This window comes from Sander lucioperca, chromosome 14, assembly GCF_008315115.2.
Source record: "Sander lucioperca isolate FBNREF2018 chromosome 14, SLUC_FBN_1.2, whole genome shotgun sequence".
In the NCBI taxonomy this organism is placed as follows: Eukaryota; Metazoa; Chordata; class Actinopteri; order Perciformes; family Percidae; genus Sander; species Sander lucioperca.
The window spans coordinates 1,664,245-1,691,993 of record NC_050186.1 but is presented as its reverse complement, the minus strand read 5'-3'; the positions used below and the strand labels follow the sequence as shown (position 1 = coordinate 1,691,993).

Below are 27,749 nucleotides of genomic sequence, written 5' to 3'. Positions count from 1 at the left end.
CTAGCAGCCCATGTATTTCCTTAGATGTTCGGCCATGATGAAAATGTCTTTATATGTCTTCTTTTTATCACTTTACCAGTACCGATGCAAATATGTTTCTCTTTTAAATGCCTAGGAACTGGCTGTTCTGCTCTTTCAAATTATGTCATTACATAAGTTATACAGAAATTACATTTTATGTGCATGCATTGTTTTCCATTTTAATCAAGCGCAGAAATTGTGGACTATGGATCTAATGGCTATAGTCTAATAAATACCAGCCATAAATAGCATCAAAAATTGGTTTGATATAATCAAAATCTTAAGGATTCTAACTCTAAGAAAGTTCCACACGTCTGATTTTTTATAATGTAGTGAAATAAAAGGAAATCACTGACACTCTCTGGACGGTTTTAAACACTTGGAAATGGTCGGAAGTAATATTAAAGCACACACAGCTTGTAGTTCTTTGTAAAATGATTTTGTTTTAATAAATGTAACTAATTTGTCTGTGTTTTACAGCTGCTGTCAGACAGTCAAATCAACATGGTGAAGGTAGTGAACTCAGTGAGTGATGCGCTTAACGCCATGCAGAAGGAGAATGTGGGCCTGAAGGCGCGTGTCAAGGCTGACTTGCAGAGGGCACCAGTCAGAGGGGCTCGTTTCAAGGGCTGCGCCAATGGTAAGAGAAATGAGGCGTGGCTTGACTATCTGTACCTGTCTAGCAAGATTGGAGTCTTTCTTTGTAGATTTGTCTGTCTGGTATTCAATTTGTCCCTCTGTCTCTGTATATATTATTCAGACTTCACTGGCTACCTAAATGTGTGACCTTCTGCCACTGTATTCTGCTCCGTGTTGTGATCCCATCCTCTGTCAGCCCGACTGCACTATTCTATAAAATTATATTCCAGTGTGGGCTGTCATCCATCTTGCCACATATTCATTCAACTCAACCTCTCCTGGGGATATCAGTATGTTTCCCTGGGCCACATCTCATCCACACTATCCACTGGCCTTGGTAGAGATGTGGAATTTTTTACTGTACATGAGAAATGACTTGCATGTCCACCGGGCCGTGTTGCTGAGAGGCAGAGAATGGCCAGAGGCATCATCCCATTGGAAGGCTTTTAACCCGGCACAGTATACCCGATTGCATTCCCCTGTTGGATTTCCCGTGCATAGGTAGCCTAGGATTCAGCATATAATAGCACAGTACGAAAGAGTGTTCACAACAGGAGAATGTGAACGATGTCTCATAAATCTGCAAACACGAGGGAACAGGCATGTACTTTTACTTTTGCTCTAAGGAATAGAAGTGCTTCACATGATGCATTGGGTGTTTTATTAATATCCTATTTTACAAACTGTTAGCCGGTGACATCATCAGCCTAATTGATGCAACTGAGCAATTAGCTTGCACACCTGCTATCAGCTGTTGTGTTCTAAAATTCTTACCTGTGCCTGATGATGTTGATGCATTTTAACATTAATCTGAAATGTTTTTGTTTTTTTGAGTAACTTTACACTTGTGTTTTAAATATCAGTGGATCTTCTGGGTTAAGAAGTGTGACAATAGACACATTTTCAAACGGAACTATGATTTTTCTAATATTGTATTCTATATTAAATAAATAATTATATTTGTACTACTTTAGTAATGCACGATTTTATCTCAAGTCTACCTAAAGTCAGATAAAGACCAACCAAACCGTTACATCAAAAATGAACATAGCGTTTCTGTCCAATGGAAATCACATCTCTCCAATTTTGATGATTTTGAATTTTTTTTTAGATAAACTGACAAATTAAGTGGTCCTTTATGCGTTGGAAAAACTCCTTAATCTAAGTAAACTATTAAAAAAAAACTACTAAATTATTTGAAAAAGCTGAAAAAACTGCCTGAGATGTGTGGTTTTCATAGGCCAGTGTGGATTGACTGGTTGAAGCTCTGTCCATGGTGCTGAACTTTTTCACTGGCGGTTCAGCCATCTGTTTCACACAGTTCTACGCCTGATATCGCCTACCAGAATTGTCATGCCTTAACCAGATTTTCGGAAGCAATCAGTAAACATTACTTGAAATATACCAGAATCGTGGGTGGCAATAGATTATAAATTAATTGGTAGAGCGATTGTTCCTTAGATGTTAGCAGAATTGTTATTTCACAGCAGGTATTAAAACTCAATTGTGGAATAATTTCTTCGAGCATTATTTTAATTTGTTGTCTTCTGGCTCTATATTAATGATAACAGCGACAGAGACGGAAACACTGTTTCCCATTGCGAAGGCAATCATTAGTTAATTTATGAGCTGCATTTATGAGCTGTATGCACGTTGTATGAGAACACAATTACAAGAACAACTCACAATATGATGCAAGCAGCAGGTAGCTATTATACGTTAGGTTCTTTATTAATCCTGCAAGGGTTGTTCACTCTGTTGTTATATACGTATATTCACACACACAGGCCCAAATACACACATGCACAAACAGGAACTATACGTTATGTATGCAAAGATGTCCCGAGCAGTGGGGTAGTTTGGTACCTTGCTTAAGGGCACTTCATCAACTCCCAGGAGGCAAAATGGCACCTCTCCAGCTACTAGTCCACACTCTGTTCTTGGGGACTTGAACCAAGGACCCTCTGGTTCCCTCGGCCCCATGACAGCGTCACATACTGTAGCATCACTGTTTTGTTTTGCTTGTATTAGATTATACATGCATTTGTCTTATTATGTTAATAGGGAAAAAGTCTGGTAAAGTGTTCATAATAAGAGATGATTATGTATGAGCTATGTGTGTTTTCAAAATCTATTCCTGTAAAACTTACAGGGTAAAGTCAGCAGCCAGTATAAGGTTGTAATGAGCCCTGTTGTCACTGCTGGAGTACGGCTCATTTAGGCCGTTGTCGTTATTTCACACCGACACTCCAGGAAAGAAGTGTCCAGTTCAGTCAGCTTTCTGTCAGGCATTTCTGACAGCTCATTATTAATATTTTTCCTACATGAGCCCATTTTTAACAAATGTATATGAAAGAAGTTTACTAAACCAACCAATGAGTTATACATTTTTTTTTTTTACTCTTAAAACAAAATAAAATGTGCATAAATTATTGGGATGAAAAAAAACTATTTTGTCTTTTTGGGGATATGGGGTTACTGAAATATGCAGACCTACTCATTAGCTATCGTAAAAAGCAGATTTAGCGACAGCACACTGGACTGTGGGATACACTTGCTGAATGCTTGGAAATACTATTATTTGTGACATTGATAAGAGAGAATTTGGGAGAATAAATATATCCTTGTTTACTTTATCTATCTTTTTATATAAGAATTGCGTGCATTTCTGTATGCTGTCTGCAAGGGATGATAGCATACAGAAAGAAGCATTTAATTTGAAAGCAAATATACCCATTCCTGTACTTTACATTATACTGTATTCTGTACAGGCAAGAGAGGCGAAAATAACAGCCTAATATTAAGGGAAATAGCTGTTATTCTCCCCTGTGTGGCTCAATTTGTAGATTTTGCCTTTTATATAGAGCCAGGAGCTAATTAAAATAAATACTTAAGAAATTGGATCCCATGTAGCCTATAATAACTATTTTGCCATGACAATACCAATAGGGTATAATGGAATATTTTCATTTATAATTGATCGCTACTTGAAATTCTGGTATGTTCCATGTAAATGTCCACAAAGAGCTTCACATTGACCTATATGAAACATAGATGTCCTAAAGCTATGTAAATGTCAGGAGTAAAGCCGCACAACATTCAGAATAATTGACCAACCAGCACCAAGGTTCAGTACCATGGATAGCGCTTCACAAATTCACTGTGCAAGGTTTACTGTGCAAGATTCTTTGTAAGCATGTTAACCCCCTGTCTTTGAGATTAAGTCTACACAATTCTTATAAGGCACAATAGACGAATAAATATAAAAAAAACTATGCACATATACTCAACAGCACATTTTTTAAAAATATTTTATGTCTCTTTACGGCTGTGTGCATGCAGTATGTGTTTAGGATTGGGGCACAACCATGAATATCTTTGACTGCCTGTCTGTCCCACTGTGCCTGTGGGTATTTGAAGTACTCATCTCTGTACTGTTTGCATTGGATTCCCATAAGAGCATATCGGATTTTCAAAGTTATATGAATCCAAACCTGACAGCAGTGAAGCCCTTCTCAGGTCTGACTGTAGCAGGGTGTCTGAGTTGTACAAAACCACCATAGAAGTCCTACTTTTCAGTTTATGGGCTGCCTGACTTTGCTGTAATGTTGCACAGTGGCTTTCACTACTGAAAAGGTTAACAAGTTAAAGCCTATTTCTATTGTCAGCAGTAAGCACACAAGTGCAAGTATTGGCTGGACATTTGGTAGATTTCTTTATTGTTATTATTTTTTTGCTGCCACATTAATTATTCAGTTTTACGAGAATTGCTTTTTTAAAACAAAAGAAAGACAAAACATAAATAGAAAGTTAGTTCCAGGACATATGCATGGTTGGGAACAACTATAATGGCTGGAAATGTGAGGGCAGGGTACATTTAAATGAGTTCAGTTCCTACTATGCAGCGCCTGCGATGTCGGAGCGACTTACTTTGAAGGGTTTATGCAAAGTATTTTGTTGCAAACACATGAGATTCAAAACAGGTCCTTTCCTACTGCTAACACACGCACTAGCATGTGCACACATACGCACAAATTATACACACATCATTAGAAATGAATGTCTAGGGGCGCATAGGTAGCTCACCTGGTAGAGCAGGCGCCCATATGCAGAGGCTCAGTCCTTGACGCAGCGGCTCAGGGTTCTAGTCTGACCTGCGGCCATTTGCTGCATGTCTTCCCCCTCTCTCTACCCCTTTCCTGTCTACTGTCCTGTCTAAAGTTTGCAGGCTAAAATGCCCAAAGAATTATCCTCCTGTTTGAGTCACATTTGCTACAAAACTACTGTGCTTTAGGAAGGCAGTTCAGACTTTTACAAAGTATTGAGAGACGCACATTGTTGTCTTTGCTCTGTTCATGGGTTTTGTTGACAGTAAGAAAAAATTAATTTCACCATAATCAACAATGGTTAAAACAGACAACAGGAAGGGTGGACGATGACCAGAAACTGTTAAGACTTTAGATAGGTAACATGTCACTGGAATGTGGAATGTGAATATATTTTAGCCCACACCAGCCCAAAAATCTATGTTAAATTATGTGCGAACAAAGTTGCAAGGCTAAAGTGGACCTGGAGTATTAGTATGATCATGAGGGGGGTCCTTGGAAGAAAAAAAGTCTCTGCAGTAAGGGATCATTAAACTGAAAAACTTTGAAAGCCGTTGTTATACGTACAAATTGTACAAATTCTTAAATAATGATGATAGTCTCTTTTTTTAATGTCCCATGAAACCCAGACAGCTTCAGTTCCCTGTAACGAAAAGAAGAACTGGGAAATGTTACCATTCATGTGTGATGATGATGATGAAAGTCGGAGCTCAGTAGTCAAGGCTTACACGGAGAAATGGAAAATCTTCGGGGAGACCAAACATTCCATATCATGTAGGGACTGTAAAAAAAACCTTGTATGGCCTTTTCAAGAGCTCTCCTCGCTGTTTTTAACTACGGGGTTTGACCCTGCGGAGGCTGGCATGCATAATCTATGACATTGTCCTTATCACAGAGTTCCTCTCCTGCTTCCTGGGGAATAGATTTTGTATCCCCTGTGTAAAACGGGTTTCTCAGTCACAGACAAGGGTGCTGCTGCTCTGCTGTATACATTACATGCTCCCTGTCGCTGTCTCTTTTTCTCTGCACTAACTTTTCCTGAATTCCATTTCTGTCTGTTATATACTCTCCACTCTTCCTGTCTCTTTATCTGTGTCGTATCACTCAAATGTATATATCTAATCACTAAGCCATACTTCTTCCTCTCCGAATTCCATAATGACTTTTTTCTTGTTTTTCGTGTGTCCACGGCTTATCTCAAATCTATTGCTGTGCTATATATCTGCGTCTTCTCTATGGCATCAGGTCCGCGCTCCACTCTCGTGCCTTTCTGTCTTCATTTCGACCTACTTGCGCCCCGTGTTTTTCTACGTTTTTATCTTTGCCGCACATAGACTTCGTTGTGTTATCTCTCACCCCTCCCCATCAATCCCACCATCTTTTCTGTGTCTTCCCTCTCCACACAGTCATTGTCTGCCTTCACCTTGCTCTTTTTATCCTTTTAAAGAAAATAATTGAGTAAGCCAACACTGTGAGGCCTCATTTTGACAGGATGACTTCACAACATAGAACCAGAACAGCTCTGCTCCTCCATGTTTACTGTACTTGTGTGCCTCTCTTTGCCTGGCTGTAGACAGAGGACAGTGTGACCCTCATCTCAAGTGTTATCTCATCTTATCCTCATCATGTATCCTCATCTTCTCTTTATTACTGAGTTCACTTTACGCTCCAAGCAATCTTTCCCTTTTGCAAGCCATATCGGACCTAATTTACTTCATGTCTCCCTACTTTCACCTCTCCCTAGGCTCGCGTCCCCGTGACTGCGGTGATCTGTACAACGGTGGTCAAAGAGAGGACGGCATCTACTCTGTGTTTCCTGTTCACCACCCGGCAGGCTTCCAGGTCTACTGTGACATGACCACAGACGGAGGAGGATGGACGGTGAGTCAGAGGAAAACACATACACGTTTTACAGTTGACACACACACACAAAGCTCATATGCTGTATGTCTCTCTACCTAAAATAAAAGCATTCACTCAGTCGCTATGTTTTCACCACGGTTATAATCAAGATGAAAATGAAAACGGGAACAGAAGGGAACTGAAGGCCTTTTCACTATGTCTGCTTTTAGAAATGTACTCAATAACTCACTGAGCATGAATCTTTCTAACTGCAACATTGGTTCCATTCAAATCAAAGTCATGCCGTACAAGAGGTCTGTACAGTGTTTTCTGGGCACCTGCTGTGATTACAGTTGTACTGCCTTAGGAATCTCATGTATCAATCCAAAAAAGTCTCATCAAAATGTTATCACAGAAGAGCGAGGAGAACTTAAGCACAGGTTTCATGTGGACCTGTTTGAAATCAGTCCATTGTATTTTTTTATGTTCTATTTTTCATTTAGAAAGCATAATACTTATTAGTCACATCTAAGTGAGAATGTCATCAGGTAGAGTGCTGAAAGGAAAATGAATAAACCTGTTACCGTGACAACTGATCACATAACATAACAAAATCACAGAAATCTAATATATGTGCCGATGCTGAGATGTCTTTCCTGATATAAAGATGGGATGGCTTAAAATATAGAAATGTACAGCCAGCTCATTTTATATGTGCAAACCAAGTGTCATTGTGCTTCAAACTCAAAAACAAGAAACTCTTTCCATGACATGTAGCGCATGTCTGACCTATGTTTCGGTTTTGTAAATCATGCATTCTTGTCTCTATGTAATACTATTTTTTTTTTTTTTTTTTTGGAGGATTTTGGATCCTTAAAATGTAGCCAGACAAAGGATACAGAGAGTTTCTTTAAGTGTGTGTTTCTTTCCTTGATCAAACATTTGTCTGTTGTCTGGCCTTGCTAAAGTAATCATAGTTGTTTAAGTGAGACTGTATACTGGAAGCGCTGTGTCTTTTGGGAATGAGATGAGGTGAACAAACATTGACACTGAGCTGTTTGAAGTTATATTTGGAAGTGTGGTTTAGATGGGTTTTACTGTGAACACACACACACACACACGCACACACACACACACACACACACACACACACACACACACACACACACACACACACACACACCATCTTACAGGTTGGAGCCATTTATTTCTCTTTGTTCTGAAATATACTGTAGCAGTCCTTTGGGAAAGAAGAGCCGTTCTTAATAGAGAACTAAGGCCTCATAACATTTAAACAGTTTGAAATTTCAGCTACATAAATCCATCACAACTAAACTGTTTTAACAGGTTATGATGCATCCAGGTGCTGATTTTGGAATCTGTCCAAAAGTTTTCAGGAATTGATCTGTACAATGAATTGTTATGGAATTAATGTCTGTCTCTTTCATGTCAGGCAAGGTGAAGTGCATTTAGTTTTTTTTTTTTTTTTGTAAAATCTGCCATCTTCTTTCAGCATATGGATGTAATGCTGTCTTGTTGACATCGTTTTCATGGATATTTTAAAACTACTTAGGATGGACATGTTAAGGCTTCCTCCCTTGAATGTGTGAAAATTTTATAAAGGTGTAAAAATCTCTACATTTTTCAATAACAATGATAAACAGCTCTGCTAATGTAGCAATCTTTGGCTGCATACACATGCAAATGTATTTGTCTGTGATTTCTACTATTCTGAACTTTTAACTCTAGTGCTACCTTTAATGCTTCTACAAAATAAGAATTGTAAAAGTGTAAAAATTATGCTTATACTAAGAAGAAGCATAGAAAAGTTAATATGCACTCATCCAATTATGCCTACTTTATATTACACTGCCATTTGGGTGTTGGACTTGGAGTGGAAATGGGACTGAGTACACAGGACTCTTATGTGAGGAAGGCCCATAACAATGCTAGAATGAATTGCTGTAGATGCGGGGAGGGGCCCATAGAAAATGCCTTTCTACAGGGCCTTGTTCTACGCCCCTGCTGCCACTACAACCACATATCAAACTTCAGCTCAAGTCATGACTGTAAATTGTTTGTGTATGTGTGTGCGCTTGTAGATCGGTGACTAACAGTGTGAGATAGGCAAGGTCGTACCTTCCTATCATCAAATAAAACGAGACTGTCAGAGTGACAGAGTGCTTAGCACAGCATGATGGAATAGAGCTACATACCAGACTGTGTGTGTGTGTGTGTGTGTGTGTGTGTGTGTGTGTGTGTGTGTGTCAAAAGTGTGTACTTGCGCCAAAGTGTGTGTGAAATAGCTTGTGAGTGTGATCATGCCTTTTGGCTTCTCTCCCTTTTCACACAATGTACAAGTGCTAAACAACGGCTCTTTGCATATTGTCAATAACAGGATTTACATTGATCAGATTGAAGTGATAACATCGCAGTTACTGGTCCTGCCTTGTGTGTTGATCTGATTGTAATAACGCTTGAGGCTCATTAAGAGATCGGCGTGGTGTGATCCAACAGGGGCAGGTAGTGTAGTGAGACGAGGTGCTTGGTGAGTTGAGTGGCTTACTGTCTGTCTGACGGCTGAGCTTAAATAAGGAATGAGCCATATGCCGCCACCTCATTAGCATACTTTGACATACTGTAGCACTGTTTCAGAGGCTGCTGCGGACAGACTGAGAGATGAGCAGGTTACTTAGAAGAGGGAGGGAAAAGAGGGGAGGAAAGAGTCCGACTTAGAAGACATAAAGAAGAGCGGGCCCAATAAAAGCATCAGAATCTGATGTGGAGAGAGAGAAAGTGAAACATACAGATATAAAAAACAGAATAAGGGAACAGCTATTTTATTCTTTTCCTCTATACTCTGAAATGCATTAATTTAGATGTAGTCTGCAATATAATCTGTTAAATTTTATTTGCAGTAAAAAAGGTAGCCCTTAGGAAGCTTCTGGGATATGCAACAGTTTTAAGTAAGGGTGACAGGAAGATACCCTCTAGATTTAGATGATCAGCAGAACTGTAGCATCAGTCAGGGATTACCTTTGGGATGATAGCTGTTCAAATGTTGTCATGTCTAGATCTTTATACACTTGTTTTGCATGTGTGGTTATGTTAATGTGTGGGTGCACATGCAGGGTTTGTGGTTCATTTTCACGATGCCTGACGATGTTTGCTTTAGTTCTAAGAAAATCTCCCAAAAAATCCATCAGAGGCCATCAGCTATTGCAAAAGGCAAACGTTTTCTGTTATCAAAGAAACTATTTTCCATAATGCTCTGCATGATGCACAAGCCAACAGTCCAAACCATCCCCACCCGGCCACCCACAAATGGTAGAGTTTCCAACTGTATGAATGAGAAATTAGCTTTTAAAACCCAGCAATTTTGGTATGACCTTTTTTGGTACTGAATAATAAAGTAGTTGTTTCTTTACCCCTTACGTAAATTAGTCAATGTCATATTTGTGCATTAATGATAATGGTTTCCCCGCCAGCTTCAGAAAACTAAGAGATGTACAAGTGTACCATGTCTGTCAGGTTTTTGCAAAGAGAGAAAGAAAGAGTCAATGATGAAATATAAGAGGAAAATGCATGGTTGCATGTTGTAGAGCCAGGGGATACAAAAGACAAATCTACAGTAATGAGTATAGCCTGCTACCTAGAATAAGAGGTGCCGCTGACACCACTGAAATCATACGAACACAGGGAAGAATATCCTCTAGGGCATAATGACTCATACATCGCATATAAATGTATGTCTATTTTTTTATGTAAAGATAAATGAGGGGAAGCAATGGAAGTTGGCTGAGAAACTCTGGTTGTCTTTGGATAGCTATAGCTACTTCAGACACAATGCCAGGTGTTTATTATAGACCCATAAAGTGTGCTAGATCACCTATTTTGCTTTGCTTTATTGGAGCTGGCCATTATATCAACACAGAGACAATAAATACCATAGTATGTAGTGAAATATGGAGATTAAGTTTAAGCTTACAGTCATTTTATCAGCTGTGGGAGTCAGGAAATTCAGATTTGGGCACAGCTTGGCATCCCAAGTAAACATGTGGTGGGTGAAGTGAACAGTAATATATGCAGCTATCAGTCTCTCAATCAGACGCTGCTTAACTGACATTAGTTAGTACATTTGCTGACTTCATGACTATTTTTCTACTTGTCATCCTTTTACACTACATTTTAGCATGTCACAGAAAACTAGGGCTGAACGATTAATCACAATTGCAATGATATCGTGATATGTTAAAACGCGATTTCCTAATCGCAAAGGCTGAGATTTGGTCACGTGACTTGCGAGAGCAAAGCAGTCTGCACTCTGCAGAGAAAGCATCAACTTGGCACGGTAACACTACGCTGTACCTTGACCCGTTGCACAATGGCCTCAGGCTCAACAGAAACTTTAGTCCCAAATAGGAACACTATGTCACTTGTGTGGGGCTATTTTGGTTTAAAAATAGCAGCTTCAGGAATTGTGCAAAATCTGTCTTGCTAACGTTGCTACTTCACGGGGTAACAGTATGAACCTGTATCAGCACTTAAAAACAACAACACAAAGCCATCTACGATAGTTGCATGGCTAAAATGCCGAACACCAGTTTGTCAAGCAAGCAAAATACCACCTGACAAGCATCACTCACCGAAATGTTTGAAAGCGTAACGTTAACTCCATATGAACGTACTTTAAGACGAACGAGGAAATTACTCAAGCAGTAACGGAGTTTATCGCCAAAGACACGATGCCCCTTTCATGAAACCATATGAGGGTTTCTGCCACGGAGTCAGAGAGTGATGTCCGGAGTCTGGAGATGTTTTTAAGATGAAAAAAGGCGGATTTGGTGATAGATTTGATGTGAGTATGAAGTACACTGACCGGAGCTGGATCGGAGCGGGAGTTGCTAATGGTGAAAAACTGCTTCCTGTGTGATCAGGATCACTATGGCTGCTAGTGCCATACTCACTGCACTTTAGTCTGTGTTGTGTGTTACTTTTACTGACTAGAGATAAATATGATTAATATTTAGATATTAATGTTCAGACAGTGATATTTTATTTTCAAAGAGGAACAGACAGATATTTCTCTCCTTTTATTTTCTCCATTTTGTTTTGTTATATAATAAATATAAATATATTATATCCATGACACGGATTATATTATATTATATCCATATATTATATATTATATATATTATATATATATATATATATATTATTTATATATATATATATATATATATATATATATATATATTATATATATATATATATATATATATATATATATATTATTTATATATATTATTTATATATATATATAGGGGGCTTCCAATTTCTTGTTAATTTTTGAAAGATTTTTCAAAAATTAAAAAGTCTTAACATGAATCCAACATATTAGCAAATATAAATCCCCACTGCTTACTGGCGTATAGGTAAGGTAGTCACTAAGGCCATACACAGATAGTTAATCCTAACGATTCACTGTGCCACATGTATGTTTAACATTAAAACATGATTTATAAAATCATGCCAACAATTATTAGGCCATTTGAATATCATCATCATATTCTTTATTCAGGACACAAAAAAACGGTCCATAGCACAATACAAAACATAGCAAAAGACAGACAAATACAATAGTTTAGTATTCTATGTAAAAAAGATATGTATAAAGACTTTAGGCCGCCCTACAAGTTAATGTTGGCCCAATTTAATATGCAACTTGATTTTATACAATATATGTAGTAGGGGGTCCCTGCTCCATCTTTCATTCAGTTAAGGGGTCCTGAGCTTAAAAAAAACATTGAAAACCCCTGCTATACAATTATTTATTGCTTGTCTTTGTTGAATAATACAGAAGACAAAGAGCTTAAAAAATAATCGTATATTAAATCGCAATCGCAATATTGGTGAAAAAAATCGCAATTACATTATTTTCCAAAATCGTTCATCCCTACATAAAACCTGATGTCTTTAAAGCAAATGTAATTACCACTTGTGTCCACAGTTCAGCTGTTCACTGTGCATTTGTGAGAGACTGGGTTTCCGCAGGGTCTTAAAAAGTCTAAAATTTCAAAATCAAAATGGAGGCGTTAAAAAGTCTTAAATTCGCAAAAGAATTGTGTTCTAGGTCTTAAATAATTTCAAATAGGTCATGAATTTCCCTACGTCCATGTACCACTACCTCTAATGCTCATTGAAATGTTTTTTTTTGTAGTTCTTTCTTTCGCTCAAATATAATTTGCTGTATATATACAGATTGTTATTACTTCATGTCGCTTTTTCAATTTTAATAATTTTATTTACTTTGCAAGTACTTTTGTGACTCTGCATTTCGTTGTGCTTTTGTGCTGTGATATAGGTCTTATATTTCATTCATAAAAGTCTTAAAAATGTCTTACAAAGTCTTAAATTTCACTTGTTGAAACCTGCAGAAACCCAGGAGAGAGGATGAGGGCATTCTTTTCACTTTAATATAGTTCAAGTCACTAGACTACTATGTCCTTTAGTGTCTATTTGAAGAACTAATAGGGAGAGAAGAGACTACAGGTTGATGTGGATGGTTGTCAGAGGGAATTGGGTCAGTATTTCTCCACTGCCATAACTTATGCCCTGGAGACTGACCACAGAGGAAGGAGGGATGATGGCAGGTATAATAAAAGAAAAAAGCTGTCATTACTAGTCTAGGCCCCTTTCAAAACACACGTACAAACAAACACACACACAAACACAGAAAAGAGTATATTGGACTATACCAAAAAACATCTATATAAATTTACTGTCTACGTACAGTAAATGTGTGTTCATATGTGCTTACAGACCCAGGCTGTCACACACACACATACTAAAATATGTATACACACAAGCCCCTCACTCTGATAAAGTAATCCTTTGGGCATGTGGTCTACCTGTTTCGGCAAAGGGAGATTTTGAATGCCATTTAAACACAGCCTCGCGGCTCAGGGTAATGTCTTCTATTATTACTATTTTATTTGTTAAAAGGAAGGGACTAAAAATGACCATGGCATAAATAATGAATGAGAGTAGATATATCAGAGTGCAGTCGGGCTGCATTATCAAATGGTGCTTTTATCAGAAGTACTGCAATCACTCTCAAATATTCAGTTCAGCGAAGAACTGAAATGTAAAAGTTTTAGATTGAATGTACAATTGTGTGCATGTTGTATCACTCCTTTAGAGCCTCGGAGTGCCTTTTGAGCATTTCAGAGTGTACAATGTAGGCTTTTCAGTATCTCTATCTGGCTCACAGGCTCTTCAATATTTCATCTCTGTTAGTTTATTGGTTTGGGCAAGAAAAAAAATCCATGATGGATGTTTTTGCGTGTTGTGTCTTATCTGTAAATGTTTTGTAAGGCAGGGAAATTGAAAACTTCAGAGTGCAATTGAACAGAACATAATTGTTTTCATAATGTTTTGATTCCGTGTACTGTGTGGGCTGTGAGTTGATTCATTTTTTTTAAAGACTTTTTAAAAAATTACTTTTCTGTACATGATTGTCTATTTGTTCCCTCATTTACTGGCATGAGGAGAAAGTTTATTGTGGTGCTGAGGGAAAGCATGAGCTGTCTACCAGTAGCATCATCACAGGTAGTGTCAGACATGTCCTTGAGGATATTAGTGTCATTAGCCAGAGGTTATGTGAGGAGAGGCTACAGCTGTGTGAAAGCTGCTTCAGGAACATTCACTGATTTTATATTTCATTTTTGCTACATGCGCAGGTACACAACAAGGACTCCCAGTAATACCGCTGCTGTTGTACCTATACTGTATATGTTTGGATGTTTTTCATATCTCATTATAATTTTCCCCATAAAAGCTTTAGCAGTCTGATTCACTATATTGCATTACTATTGTATTACAGTACTGTTGTACAATACAGTATATATGCTATAACAGTCAGATCGCACCCTGATTAGTTGTGATCTTCCTGTTTTTCCTGCTACACTGCTGCTAGTGTGATGTGATACTAAGTCTTCCCCTGCACTGGGTCTTTGTCATGCCCATTGCAGTAACAAAACAAAAAAATGTACTGTGTAAATCTAGCTTCTATTAATCCCTTAAGCCAATAAGTAAAACCTGGTTTGTTGTTTATATGGTGGAAATCAGGTTACTGCTGAAAGCCAGGAACATTTTTTACTTAAGTACATGTAAATGCAGAAATTGTGTTTACATGTGTGTGAGGGAGTGAAAGAGAGAGACAAAGTGTTAGTCTTTCTCTTTCTGTTGTTGTTTGCTGCTGCTGTGTTCAGAACACATCTGTCTTCCTGATAGGATTATAAAACATTCACCAACAGATGTTTGCAGTCCGCTTTGAAGATAGCAATTCTGCAGACTGCTGTGGAGTGCTTTCATCAGACAGTGTTGAATTTGTCACTATAACATCAATATTCTTAACAGTGTAATCAAATTGTTAGCAATTCATCTGCTTGTCAGTTTTGATTTATCTTACATCTGTGAACCAAGGCAGTTTTTGGAGCGGATTCTATTAACCTTAACACACATGTTTTTCTTAATTTCTCCATGACTATCTGTAATTCTGTCTCTCATGGCTGGCGTATTAATCACACTCAAATTATCTTCAGTTTGTCAGTATAGAGCAGTGGTATCAAGTGACATCTGCTGCCAAAGCACCAAACATATAAACATAGTGTTTGCACAGTGTGTACATGCCAGGAGCTAACAAGCTATTGGCACATTTCCTATTTTGCACCCAGTCACATGCCACATTTTAAATTTCCCCCTATCAGCTTCAGAGTGCTTGTCTTGATTCTTCCCTGTGTTCTGGTCTGTCAGTCAGGGTGTCCGTCTGTGCACGCTGTGGGCTCCCAGTAGTTGACAGAAAGCCTGCTGAAGAGCTTAAGGCAGCTTGTTAAGTAGCCTTCATCTACTGCAGAGATTACAGGAATCTTAATGTGATCATGCCAGTGCAACAGCCCTTTAGCAAGTGTTGGGTGAGATGGTTGAGGATAGATTTAACACTATTTGGCCATTTTACTTATTTGGACTCAAAACTTTTTTTCTGCATATATATGTTGTTTTTTTTGACAAGCTACACTGGTGTTGCATGTCTGGAACACAGGTCTCACTTGTGTGACAAGCTGTCACAGAGTTCCCTTGACGGGAGGAAGAGTACATGAGACTTTTAACTGTCAATACTTAGTTAATGTCGCCTTGCTGACACAGAAACTCTGACAAAACCTGATACAGCAACCACTCTCCCCCTCAAAGATATTTTTCTTCATCTGTATGGCCTGTCTGCCTTTCTTCTGTACTATGTCACTGTGCATCAATACAAAAAAAAGCTAGTGCAGGAAGTATGCTGGGGCGAAAGACTGTGATTTTTCAACATTTGCTATATTCAACTTGGCAACTTTCAGATTCACTGGGGACAGAGAATGGTGTATACAGTAATATCTCAGGTTTTATATTTCTGACTGGAGATAATTTGGTGCATCCCTTTAACATTTTCATAAAGCATAATCAATGTTGGTATGTTACCCAGTATATTGTTTGTGCATAAGGTTAAATGTTTGGGTAAAGAATATGGAGTTAATGGGGGCACCCCGGTAGCTAAGTCCTTACCGCAGCGGCCCTTTGCTGCATGTCATCCCCTCTCTCTCCCTTACTTCTCCTGTTTTTTTTAAAGGCGGAAGAAAATAGAGGTAATGAACTGAGGAAAGATTATAGAATATACAGTATTTGTAGTTTGCTGGTTTATCAGCTGCTTCTTCTGCAGATTTCTTTACTAACTCGTAAACAGCAGCCACCATATGGTGAGCTACCGCAATTAAAAGAAATTCCTTATATCGACAGTCTTCTTTATGTTGTGTTTTTTTACATTAAATATGTTCTGCAGCAGAAACGGTGGAGGTAATTCTGAAAAAAAGTTGCCTCTCAGAAATGGGTTATTTAGGCTTTATGGAGCATGTAGAACCGTGTGAATGAAGAATTAATTACCTCAGAGCTGCAAGGAAAAAGGATAAAGTAAAAACACTGCAATATGGAGAAAGGCGTATGGAGCCAGAGCTACAAGATGAGAGGAAGCTGAAAGTATAGTATAACAGTATAGTCCCAGAATCGCCCTGTGCTTTCACTGTACAGATGGTAAAAACACACAAAATATTTTTGCAATACGATAGCAATAAAAACAACAAAATGGAGCTTTAAATCTGTCAGTAAAGGTGTTAATTCAAAATGGTGATTGTACTAGGTCATCAGGTTTTTTTGGCCTTAAACCTGAACTGAGTTCTTTAAAGCTATATAGTGCATAGTTTCTGTCGCCCCCATGAGGAATTCTTAGTAATGACAACACCACTGTTGTTGCATCCACAAGACACAAGCCTTCCGTAATCCCGCACACGCCCCCACTCCTCCTCCACCAAGTTGCTATTAGCCGAGGATTAAAAAAATGGAGAGGTAATTATCTTCACTTGAGTTTCTGCGCACGAAAGTCGCCAGACGACAACAATTTCTGACACAGCCATACTGAGAAATACAGAGAGAGTTTTGTGGAGCTGATAGTCTTAATTAGCTTTGCATCAACTCATTTGGCAATGGCTTGAATGTAACGGACGTTCATTAATATCTAAAAGTTACACACTAAAGTTTTAATATTGGATATCTGGCGATACCAAGTCTGATCCAATACTTAAATGTACTATTTTACTGATTCAATTTGAACCATTTGAACCAGTAAAAGTGGTGTTTTTTCCCAGCTAAAATGAGAAGCTGTAACCTGAATGTTTTGTGCACTGCTCTTTCTTTAAGATCATTAGCGTCATAGTTTAGCAAATCCTCTTTGTGCTAGTGAATTGTTACTAGCATGTACTGTACAGTGGAATACAGACACAACATACGTAATGAAAGAGTCCAAGCATTTTTTTTTTTTTTTACATGCAATATTTATAGCCCAATAAGTGTGACTGCCTGGGGTTCCATTAGCTATTAGTATTGTGTTTCCTACCAGCATACTAAACACAGCCTGCAGTCACTATTGATTTTGGAGGTCAGATTTGGATGGTTCTGTACTTTATGTTGTGTAAAACTGAGACCTTGCTCAACCCTTTCATAAAATGTCTGCTGTGTCTCAGTAATGCAGTTCTTAGTATGTAACAATGGCTAGAACATCACCTACCCAACACCCAAAGAGAACAATTCTGTCAGCCACTGACCTTGACAGAAACAACGTTGATGTCAGGCACTGCCCTCTAACTACACATTGTGTGTGAGGATTTGTCAGTTGGGACGTTAAGCTGTGTCCCAGGGGAAACTGTGTTTGTGTCTGTGTGTGGGGTGCTGAAGTGACAATAGTAGCCAAGGCTCTATAAAACACAAGCATTTGAGCCACAGTATAAACATGTGCAACTGTAAAAGTGCACTCATGCACATTTATAGATGGATACACTCTGAAATGGGGCGCTGACTTTTGTTTTTTTAAGGTGAAATTGAAAAGCTGTTCTGTGGTGCTAACAGGCTTTTAAAATCAACTTTTGCCCTTTTTCTTATTGCCACTGTGTTGCCCAGTGTTGGGGAGCAAGTTCTTTATGAGCAACCATACTATAAGAGTCAGAGCAGATTGCACTGTCTGCTTATGTGCCTCTGGGCTGCCTTTTTTTCCATGTTCTTCACTGACATGTTATCAGTGTTATCAGCCAGAAGCAACAGAACATTTTCATTGTGCACACAAACGTCAACATTAATATTAGCACCCACACACTTATAAAACCCTGCATGTACAGTGCAGACATGCAATTACAGACAGAAACACACACAAACAAAAGCAACTGTGCATGTGCTAACATGTAAAACATTTTAAACAGTATTATTAAACTGGTTTAAAAACTCACATACAGAAATTCAGGTAAATGTGACCTTTTCAATTTTCCATACAAACACATGCAACACCACTACAAGTACACGTGTGGATGCCTACATTGACACACATACAACGTGGACCCAAGGAAGAGTAGATGTGCTTAAGGCCACAGCTAATGGGGGTCCTGTAATAAACTAAACCAAACACATACAAACAATGCACAGGCACACTTGTATGCATCACACGTATACTGTCCCTCCAATAGCACCCACCACTTTCCAATTTTGAAGGCTGCCTTATTCCTCTTGAAACATGTGAAAGAAAATGATTTGAGTCTCTGTGAGCTCCATGTCTCTAGGGAACACACACACAGATACTGACCTCCAGGGTCAACATGTAATTAAACGTGAGGAGTTCTCCAGTCTTACAAGGATGCTAGACATTGAAGGAGGCAGGGCCAGAAAGACAAGCGTGTTCACCCTAATCTGAACTGAACTGCGTGCTAGTTAACCTGCTGCTGTAGAGTACCGCTCCATGTGACCACTGGTCAATTTCTGCCACAGTGATACATAGTACAAGGTACCACTACCTGCTACTGGTACTCTGGTGTCTCAGGTATTCAATCAGAGCAACGCTAGGGAAAGTTGTTAGCTGAGGCACAAAAGCCAGCTTCAAAGGATGTCTGTTGACATCACAGACTATATCTAAATTTAACATAAAGGGATTGTCTCCTAATTGTGGTACTTGTTTCCAGTCTAGCACATATCTTTGTCATATATCCGTTGGCTATACGGTATGCCAGACAGGCTTTGATGTTTTATTTTATTTTTTTGGAGCTGTGATACATTGTTCTGAAAGGCCACAGACAATTTGAATAGACATTAATGGCTTGAGTTATCATTGTCTAACGTCTTTTCATAGAGACTGGCTGTAGTCTGGCACATCAGTTAAACTTTCTTTTGGTGTAAATGTGCGGAAAAAAAGGTAAAAGAAGTTTCTTGTATTTAATTGAGTTGTGAGGGCACTTTTTGCAATTTGCTTGCCTCCTAAACTACTGCTAATACAGTGAGTGCCAGGGGAGGGAGAGAAAAACAATTAGTGAAGAATAAAAAGGAAACCTCTACTTCATTTTTAACATTGCGTTATCAATTTGCAGTGTTCTCTATTTCAGCTAATTTGAATGTAAGGGACCAGGAGGGGTAAGAGGAAGGAGTAAGATAAGGAGGCTGGAAGGGCATTATTTCAAAGAGAATTTAGGGACATGAATGTTGTAATTTTTTCAACCAGCACTCGCCTCTACATTTAAGACGGTCGTGCTTCACTGCTGTGCCTTGCCCTTTACCAGAGAATTTGACATAAATCCCACCAGTTAACCCAGGCAATCAGTAGAAAACACAACAAGGGCCGGCTCCCTCACAGTCCTTGAGTGCCCTGCTGACATATTAGTAACATGATGACGGTGCATTGTTTGCACTGTCAAATGCCGCAGCCTTTTTTCCCCAAGGTCTTTTGATTAGTCTAATCAGGACATCATTGCAGTAATAACCTTATTAACCAGTTATTGGCCCCAGAGAGTCAAACATAATATTGTTTAATCTTGCCATGAAAAGAGAAAAGAAAAGAGAGAAAATTGATGTAAACATGTTTTATATAAATACATTTTTTACAGACTGCTTTAATTATAAGCTAGTGTATCAACTGTGGGATCAAAATGACTCAGGCATCAGTGAATACACTGGAAACAGAGAGGAATTAAACGTATCAACCAAAAAGTAAAGATGTTTACTCTTCCAAATATTAAAGCAGTGTCTTTCTGATGTTGTTGCCACTGAACTGAGATGACTCATACTATGTATTCATAAATGTGCTGTAGTGGGGAATTACTGTAAAACGTTATGTTTTATTATTGATGTGTATTTTCAAGCGAATTAACAATATGGAAGTCTAGAATATCCCTGGAATCCCGTAGTACACTTGATGCCATGTGTTAATTATAATAACACTTTGACACATACATTACAATATGAGTATACAACATTAATATTGTTAAATTAACTGAATGTTAACACAACTCCATCTGTTCATTACTCTGCAGCATTACACTTGGAATATGAAAATGAGCTACCCTCCAGCCCTGTGTATAAATGATTGATAACATTATTCATATACACTCTATACCATACATTAGTATTAAAATCTGCAGCAATAAGATATACCTATCCACTAGATAGATACAGAAAAACATAGATATTACTGTGTCAAATCTGAAACCACAAAGTGGTTTCCTATTAGTCAGGGGATAGCGTTTGTTATATAAAATAATTGGTAAATGAGTAACACAGGACTACAGTAAATTATTATTAATGTCAATAACAGTCAGTCACACCGTCCTTTGACCTCAGTTTCAGATTTAATATACTGTCAAATTCTACAGAACCTTCGAGATTTCCGTGCCAGCTTAAGGAAATTAAGAAGTATAATCACTGACATCGATACAGGTAACTGGGAGACTTGTCTGATGGTCTAATGCACCGTGACTGGGGCAAAGCCTCTTAGCAAGTCTTATGCAACAGCTGATACAAATCCCTTTGTTTCTTTATGTTTAGCTGACAGCTTCATGCAGCACTATGCAAACTATGACCTCTGGGCCTCACTGCAATAAAAATGTCATAGGGTTACAGTATATGCATGGAGGGTTCAGAAACGGACAAAGCTATTTTATGTTTCAGTTGCACTAAAAATAAACTGTAATGGGCTAAGCAGGCAAGTGTGGTGAATGGTGACAATACATATTATTATTATATATATTTTATTTTTTTATTTTTATTTTTATTTTTTTTATTTTTTCCGCAAATCAACTTTTTCAAATGAATCAAAAGTATAGCCTTTGTAGCCAATGCTGTGTATGGATACATATACAGTATATCATCCCTTTGTGCCATTGGCCACCTTGTTGTCCAAAACACAACATTGAGCCACACCGTTAAACCGGCTGCCATGTTCCGTCATTACCATGGACAAGGGCACTTTAGTGAATATTTATGGCAGCAGGACTAAGTGTACGGAATTGAAGCAAAACAAACGCACCAAATGCATATTAATTCACAGCTGAAAATAGTTTCAAACAAATGTAAATGGACTGTATTTATATAGCGCTTTTCTAGTATTAACGACTACTCATAGCACTTTTACAGAGTACAGGAACCATTCACACACATTCATACACTGTGGCCGAGGCTGCCGTACAAGGTGCCACCTGCTCATCAGATAAACATTCACACACATTTACACTCCAATGGCACAGCATTGGGAGCAATTTGGGGTTCAGTGTCTTACCCAAAGACACTTGGACATAGGACTGCAGGGCCAGTGATCGAACCACCAACCATACAATTGGTAGGTGACCGCTCTACCACCTGAGCCACAGCCGTCCCAAATGCATTTAATCCTGTTTGAGTAATGTTTGCAAGAAACTGCAGTACCCAGCTGTTTTGGCAACCATTTAGCCTTCTCTGTTTATTGTGTGACGTACTTTGTGACTCTGTCTGTAAAAGGTTCTATATCAAATAAAATGATTATTATTATTATTATTATTATTATTATTATTTGTGTGAAAGATTTTCATCTTGATATATAAAGGACAGTCAGTCTTATTACAGATCTCTGTAATAAGGGAGGAGATCAATCTTTAGATTTATGTTGGAGGAATTCCGAGAGCTCAGACAAAACTAGCTTCTTTGAGGATGCGACGGAAAATCCCTACAATCCCTTGATGGTGTTGATAAGTGATGATGATCCGGTAATGATGATTAAGATGATCACAGTGAAGACAATTATGAGGATGAAAATGATAAGGATACAATTTTTGCCATTGCTCTGCAGGATTGTGTTCTTCGTCTGTGCTGATGTTAAAAGCAAATATGGCTGTTAGTGCCATCTGGTACCTTATGGTATGTTAGGGGATTAGTCACGCTGAACATAAACTGTCTCAGAGAAATTCCTTTGTCATTTCAACATTAACACAGCCTTCCAACAGCAAGTCCTAGGCTATTTTCCATCTGCATGTATTTCCTTTTTTAGCACATTGCCAATTTCCCTTAATCTTCAACCTGGCACTTGAAATGTCAGCACTTTTAATGTTTTTGGGTGATACAGATATTGCGCCATCACACATGAGCACACACACAGCTGAGCTTAATTGCTAAATATCTGCGATTTGCTAATATTTCCTTTGTTTCTCTATCATGGTTGCTATTAAAAAAAACACACAATTTCTCCACACATTATTGCTTCATAGAACTTCATGATTCACGGTACAGAAGAAAAAGAGAAATTTCTCTCTCCGTATATTTAGGATTATTGTTTTATGAATATCATTTCTTTACTGGAATTTCAATTAGATTTAATGGATTCTTTTATTAGCTTCAGACAAATTGCCTTTTATAGAAGGAAGAGCATTTGCATTATTCATTAGTGAAAGAGCAAGCATTTATGAGTTCATTTACTAGTTTAGTTCTAGATGAGCTTAGCGACCAAAAGTGGGACTTTGAATTACTTATCACAGAGGAAGATGGAACCTTCATGATGAATCTCATATGACCCTTGACCTCTTGTCTTGCTGTCTTGGTTGTGTAGGTGATCCAGCGCAGGGAGGATGGGTCAGTAAACTTCTTCAGAGCCTGGGAGTCCTATCGTGAGGGATTTGGCAAGATCACTGGTGAACACTGGCTCGGTAAGTGGCTCAGGTGTGTGACTGTCTGTGTGAGTGTGTTTGGCAATGTATGAACCTGTGCATATGTGTACTGTGGCCTACAAAGCCATGCCAGGCCAAGGAAAGTAGCTTTGTACACAGTAGTCAACGTGGATCCATTAGCTAGCTGTTGTTATATCTTGATTACGAGACTTCATAAAAGGCCTTATCAACAACATAATGGCAGCCACTATGAGATGAAGTCACAAGTACAGCACTCAAAGCAGAGAGAAGAAAGAGAGTCACTCACAGAGAGTGAAATAACCAGTCATGGTGAGTGATGGAGCAAGATAAAGAGACACCCACAGAGATGCAGACAGAGAGAGATTAGATAACTTTGGCCCCTCATATCCTCAACAATAATTCAGTAATGAAAACCATTTCAGCGACAAAGACTATTTCAGCAAATAAAAAGATGTGTGAAAAGTGCACTTCATGAGAGGTCTGTTCAGCACCACAATAGCATAATACAAGCCAGAAGACCAACAATTCAATTACAATATTTTTATTTTCACATGACAAACACAACAACAGTATCGTTTCCTTTTTTCCCCTTTGTTTTAACCTTACCGCTTTTCAACGCTCGCCTTCTGCTTATAATTTGTATTTTTCAGAGTGTACTTGTCCAAATCCTTTTTATTTCTTGCTGGCAGCATGACACATTAGTCTCAATTTGACAGGAAAAGAATGCCAACAAAGAATGAATTCAACTGTGAAATTATCAACTTTTCCGAAGCCAAATTCCTCGTCTTCACACCCCTTCTCACATTGAAATGTACCAAAATATTTATTCTTGGCAGGGATACTCTTCAGCTCCATCATGTCCATTTTTGTGGCTTAAAATTTGCAGCTTAGACATTCATATCACATGTTGTATTTTTTACATTCAAACTTCAACATGTTAAACAAAAAAAAACTCATGGAGGGCTGATAGGGTATAGAAATAGACAGCCAGTCATTTCCATCATAGAGTGGCCTTTGTAGCTTCTTTTTAATTGGCCTGACATTTGTTCAGGTGGTGGGGGAGCATGAGACAGAGCCTGAAAGAAAGTTTCTCACATCAGGTGTTAAGTATGAAAATTGACAAATTAAAAACAATATGAAGGTGAGTAAAGTGAGACATGTGACTTAACTTTAAACAACTGCAGCTGAGGAGTGTGACTGTGCCATCGGGCTGCGTTTTGAGCCGCCTTTTGCACTCCCTGTTCACACACGATTGTGTTGCCACTTTCGACTCAACACCATCATGAAGTTTGCTGACGGTGGGCCTGATCACAGATAAAAGGCCTACCTGAAGGAAGTAGAGGACCTAACGCTGGGTGTCAGGACAACGTCTGCAAAACTAAAGAGGTGATAGTCAGTGCTTGAATTTGATGATGAAATCCATGTGTAGCACTATATAATACTAGTAAGGAGGTGACACATACTTATGCATCGTTGACAGGATAATTGAAATCAAATCGTGAGACCAGTGAAGATTCACACCCCTAATAGGCGTTGCCCTTCCCTGCCTAAAGGACTTTTACACCAGACACTGCAAGAAAAAGGCTAGGAGAATCATTCAAGATCCAAAACACCCGGGTAATAGCCTTTTCTCTCTGTTTAAGTCAGGAAGAAGTTAGCGGATACACCAGGCCAGCACTGAAAGGCTCAGAAAGAGCATCTACCCTATCAACCATTGATTGATTGATTAAGTGCTACATAATCTCAACCATTTCATCTCACCTTATCTCCCTGTCCATCCAAACATCCCCAGAAGCATGCCTCGATGTGGTGTTGTTCTTTTATGTTTAACATTCAGTCCATCATGTCACCACAGTTACACACACAGAATACAGAGGTGAACTGTGAAAACAAAACCAGCGAGAATCTCGAAAGGAGGCTTTGTTTTTGTTTTTGTTTTTTATAGGTGAGAGACCTTCATTCTTTAAATACTGTTGTTGAGTACATGACCTTAGGCAATTTGCACTCTGATGCATTTCTGAACCATTAGCCACCATTCAAGCACTCATTCTTTTTTGTCCTGACCCCAGAACCTTCGGTGGTACTGCTCTCCCACTTACCACATGGCATACATACTATGACTGCAGTGTGATTCATGCCTGACTGAAACTGTGTGAAATTGTGATGGTGCCAGCACTCTGAAGCTGGCCAGATGCCCACCAGTGGTGATCCATTGCAGCAAACAAAGTTAATGTGATAACAATGTGGTATATTTCAGTTGCAGCACTGTGTTGCCGTTGTATGGAGAAGGAACTTCGTAGACACTGCTCTTGGTATAAAAAGATTTATTACATCAGAGTTTTCAGCATCAATTTACAGACCCATGGATATCTGGAGAGACGACCGACCCAATCTTCAAAATTTGTCGCTCTGACCTTTCTTTGTGTGGACAACGTATATATCTCAATGCATTGTATCAACATAGGACATAATTTTGTAAGTATATCATTGGACGGATAACTGACCAATCGATGCCTGTTATCTGGCACAACTCCAAAAAAGGTCTCTTCTGTCTTGGGGGGACCCCTACTCATGTTAACAATTTCCAGATGTTCTCAGTAAATGTAGAGTAAAGTTCATGCATCCTCCTTATACCAAAAACTTAGATCACAATGGTAAATAGTCAGATACCACAACAACTTAGGTTTTATTAAGTTTATCAGCCGTCATTAAACAAGAAAGTGTATATCCCAGTCAGCATCCGTGGGGAAACTATTGGGTTGTTTCATATTCTTATGAGTGCATTAATGATCACCAAATCTGGTCTGCTTAGACAAAATCACTAACACTAAGCATTTGCAGAAATGTTTCCTGAGAAAATTTGGATTGAGCAGCAGTGTTAATGAGCTATCACCATGGTTTGTCTGTGTGTGTCTTTAAAACCTCTCATCGCAGTTTGCACAAGATCAGACTGGTGGAGTAAGTGGAGCTTGAAGAAGTCTATTTCTGTATAAACACACACTTGGTCATGGTCAAGGTTATGGACGTGCCCCACCACAGCTGAAATACTCTCACATCAGCACTAGATTAAAGCACACTTTCACACACATAAACAAACACTTAATAGGTGTCTGTGCGGAGCTCGGTTTGCAGGTATTATAAATACTGCCCCATCACATGGTGCATTGTTTTTGTTCCTAAAGTCTTTAATGCTGTGATTTTGTTGTCTAAATTACAATTTCAATAAATGTAAGAATTAAGAAAATCACATCGAAATAAATCTGCCTCTCACAAAATTGAACTAACTTTATCAATTCCTCCCTAAATTCCATCCAATAGCATATGCAATACATGAAACGAAATGTAAATTTAAACAATATTTCCATTATGTTCCATATGTATAATTTTTTATGATTAACACTTAAAAATAAATGATAAATAAATAAAAAGAAGGTAAAGAGTGGTGCAGCTGCAGTTTTCTTTTATGTCACTGCTGTTTTAAGAGTTTGTTATTGAGATTCGAATATTTTACACTTTTAATCAGTTCAAATGAAATCATTATTAGATCAAAAATTTACTATTTCAGGCACTTGTCCATCAGACATGAGTGTCAGTAATTAATAATTCCCAATGTGTAAGTAGGTTGCACTGCAGGTCTGTGTCCTTGCTAGACATAACAATGCTTGTATATACCATATAGCCTTTGCAGAGGTTATGCGAATTAATGGAGATCTAGGTCTCTTTGCTGACCTGAGGCAATACAGAGTGCAGCGCATAATAAAAAACGTGGTTGGAGTGCCAGCTAGATCCCCCTATGGTATGCTGTAGGAACATGGTGGGAATATGGAAAGCTTAGGATTTAGCAGACTGAATTTCAATGAGCCAGCAGGCTACTTTGAACCTTTCAGAGTACCCTTGCTCATTCAAGGTGTGCTGTTGTCTCGTCACCCCCATCATCGATTACCCTCAGGGCAAAAAATGAAAAATGGATCCATGCTTGCCTACAGCATGAACAGAAAGAAATTCATTGCAGTTATCTCCGCCAGACAAATATTGCTCACTGATGCCACCCGCCATCTCTGAAGATCTGTACATTTCTCATGATCGTAATATGCAGCTAGATTCTGATTTCCTTTAGAATTTTTGCTACATGTATTGAACTTCTAATAGTATGATATTAATGGCAATTAATTAAAAATTAGATGAAAAAATGAAGAGAGCCAATCTGTTACCAATTTATTTTTATTTTTATGAAAGTCGCTTCCTTTACTGTGTTTAATAGTTTCTGAAATATGTGTGTGCAGGGTAACACAATCAGACTTGTGAGAAAAATTCTCACACATTTGGTACCACGTTTATAAGGCAAATTATCAAAACTCAGTTTAGCACAATTATTTCTGGGAAAATGTTCTGTCTTTTAGCACTTTGGCAGCTTAGGTGTCATATTGGTGTCTTGTATTAGTTGAATTGCTTATACCTTTTAATTGGAGTGTCAATTCTAGTTATTAAATAAGTGCAATAATCTTTCCCACTTGGAAACATTGCTGTATTTTCATGACAACACTGCTTGAGAGGGTTCTATTTTTCTAAATTTAAGACAGCTTGAAGT

General features: G+C 38.4%; 1 protein-coding gene across 4 annotated transcripts in view; it reads left to right on the top strand.

Moving 5' to 3' along the window:
• fibcd1 (fibrinogen C domain containing 1) overlaps positions 1-27,749 on the top strand; it is a 141,444-nt gene that overhangs the window by 76,768 nt on the left and 36,927 nt on the right. For all 4 annotated transcript variants that reach the window (XR_004894970.1, XM_035991203.1, XM_031317771.2 and 1 more), the window contains 3 exons: positions 502-661; positions 6,511-6,647; positions 23,083-23,179. Coding sequence is in view for 3 of the 4 variants with exons in the window: in XM_035991203.1 (XP_035847096.1) it covers positions 502-661; positions 6,511-6,647; positions 23,083-23,179 (394 nt within the window). In the remaining variant the exon portion in view is untranslated. The remainder of the gene's footprint in view (positions 1-501; positions 662-6,510; positions 6,648-23,082; positions 23,180-27,749) is intronic.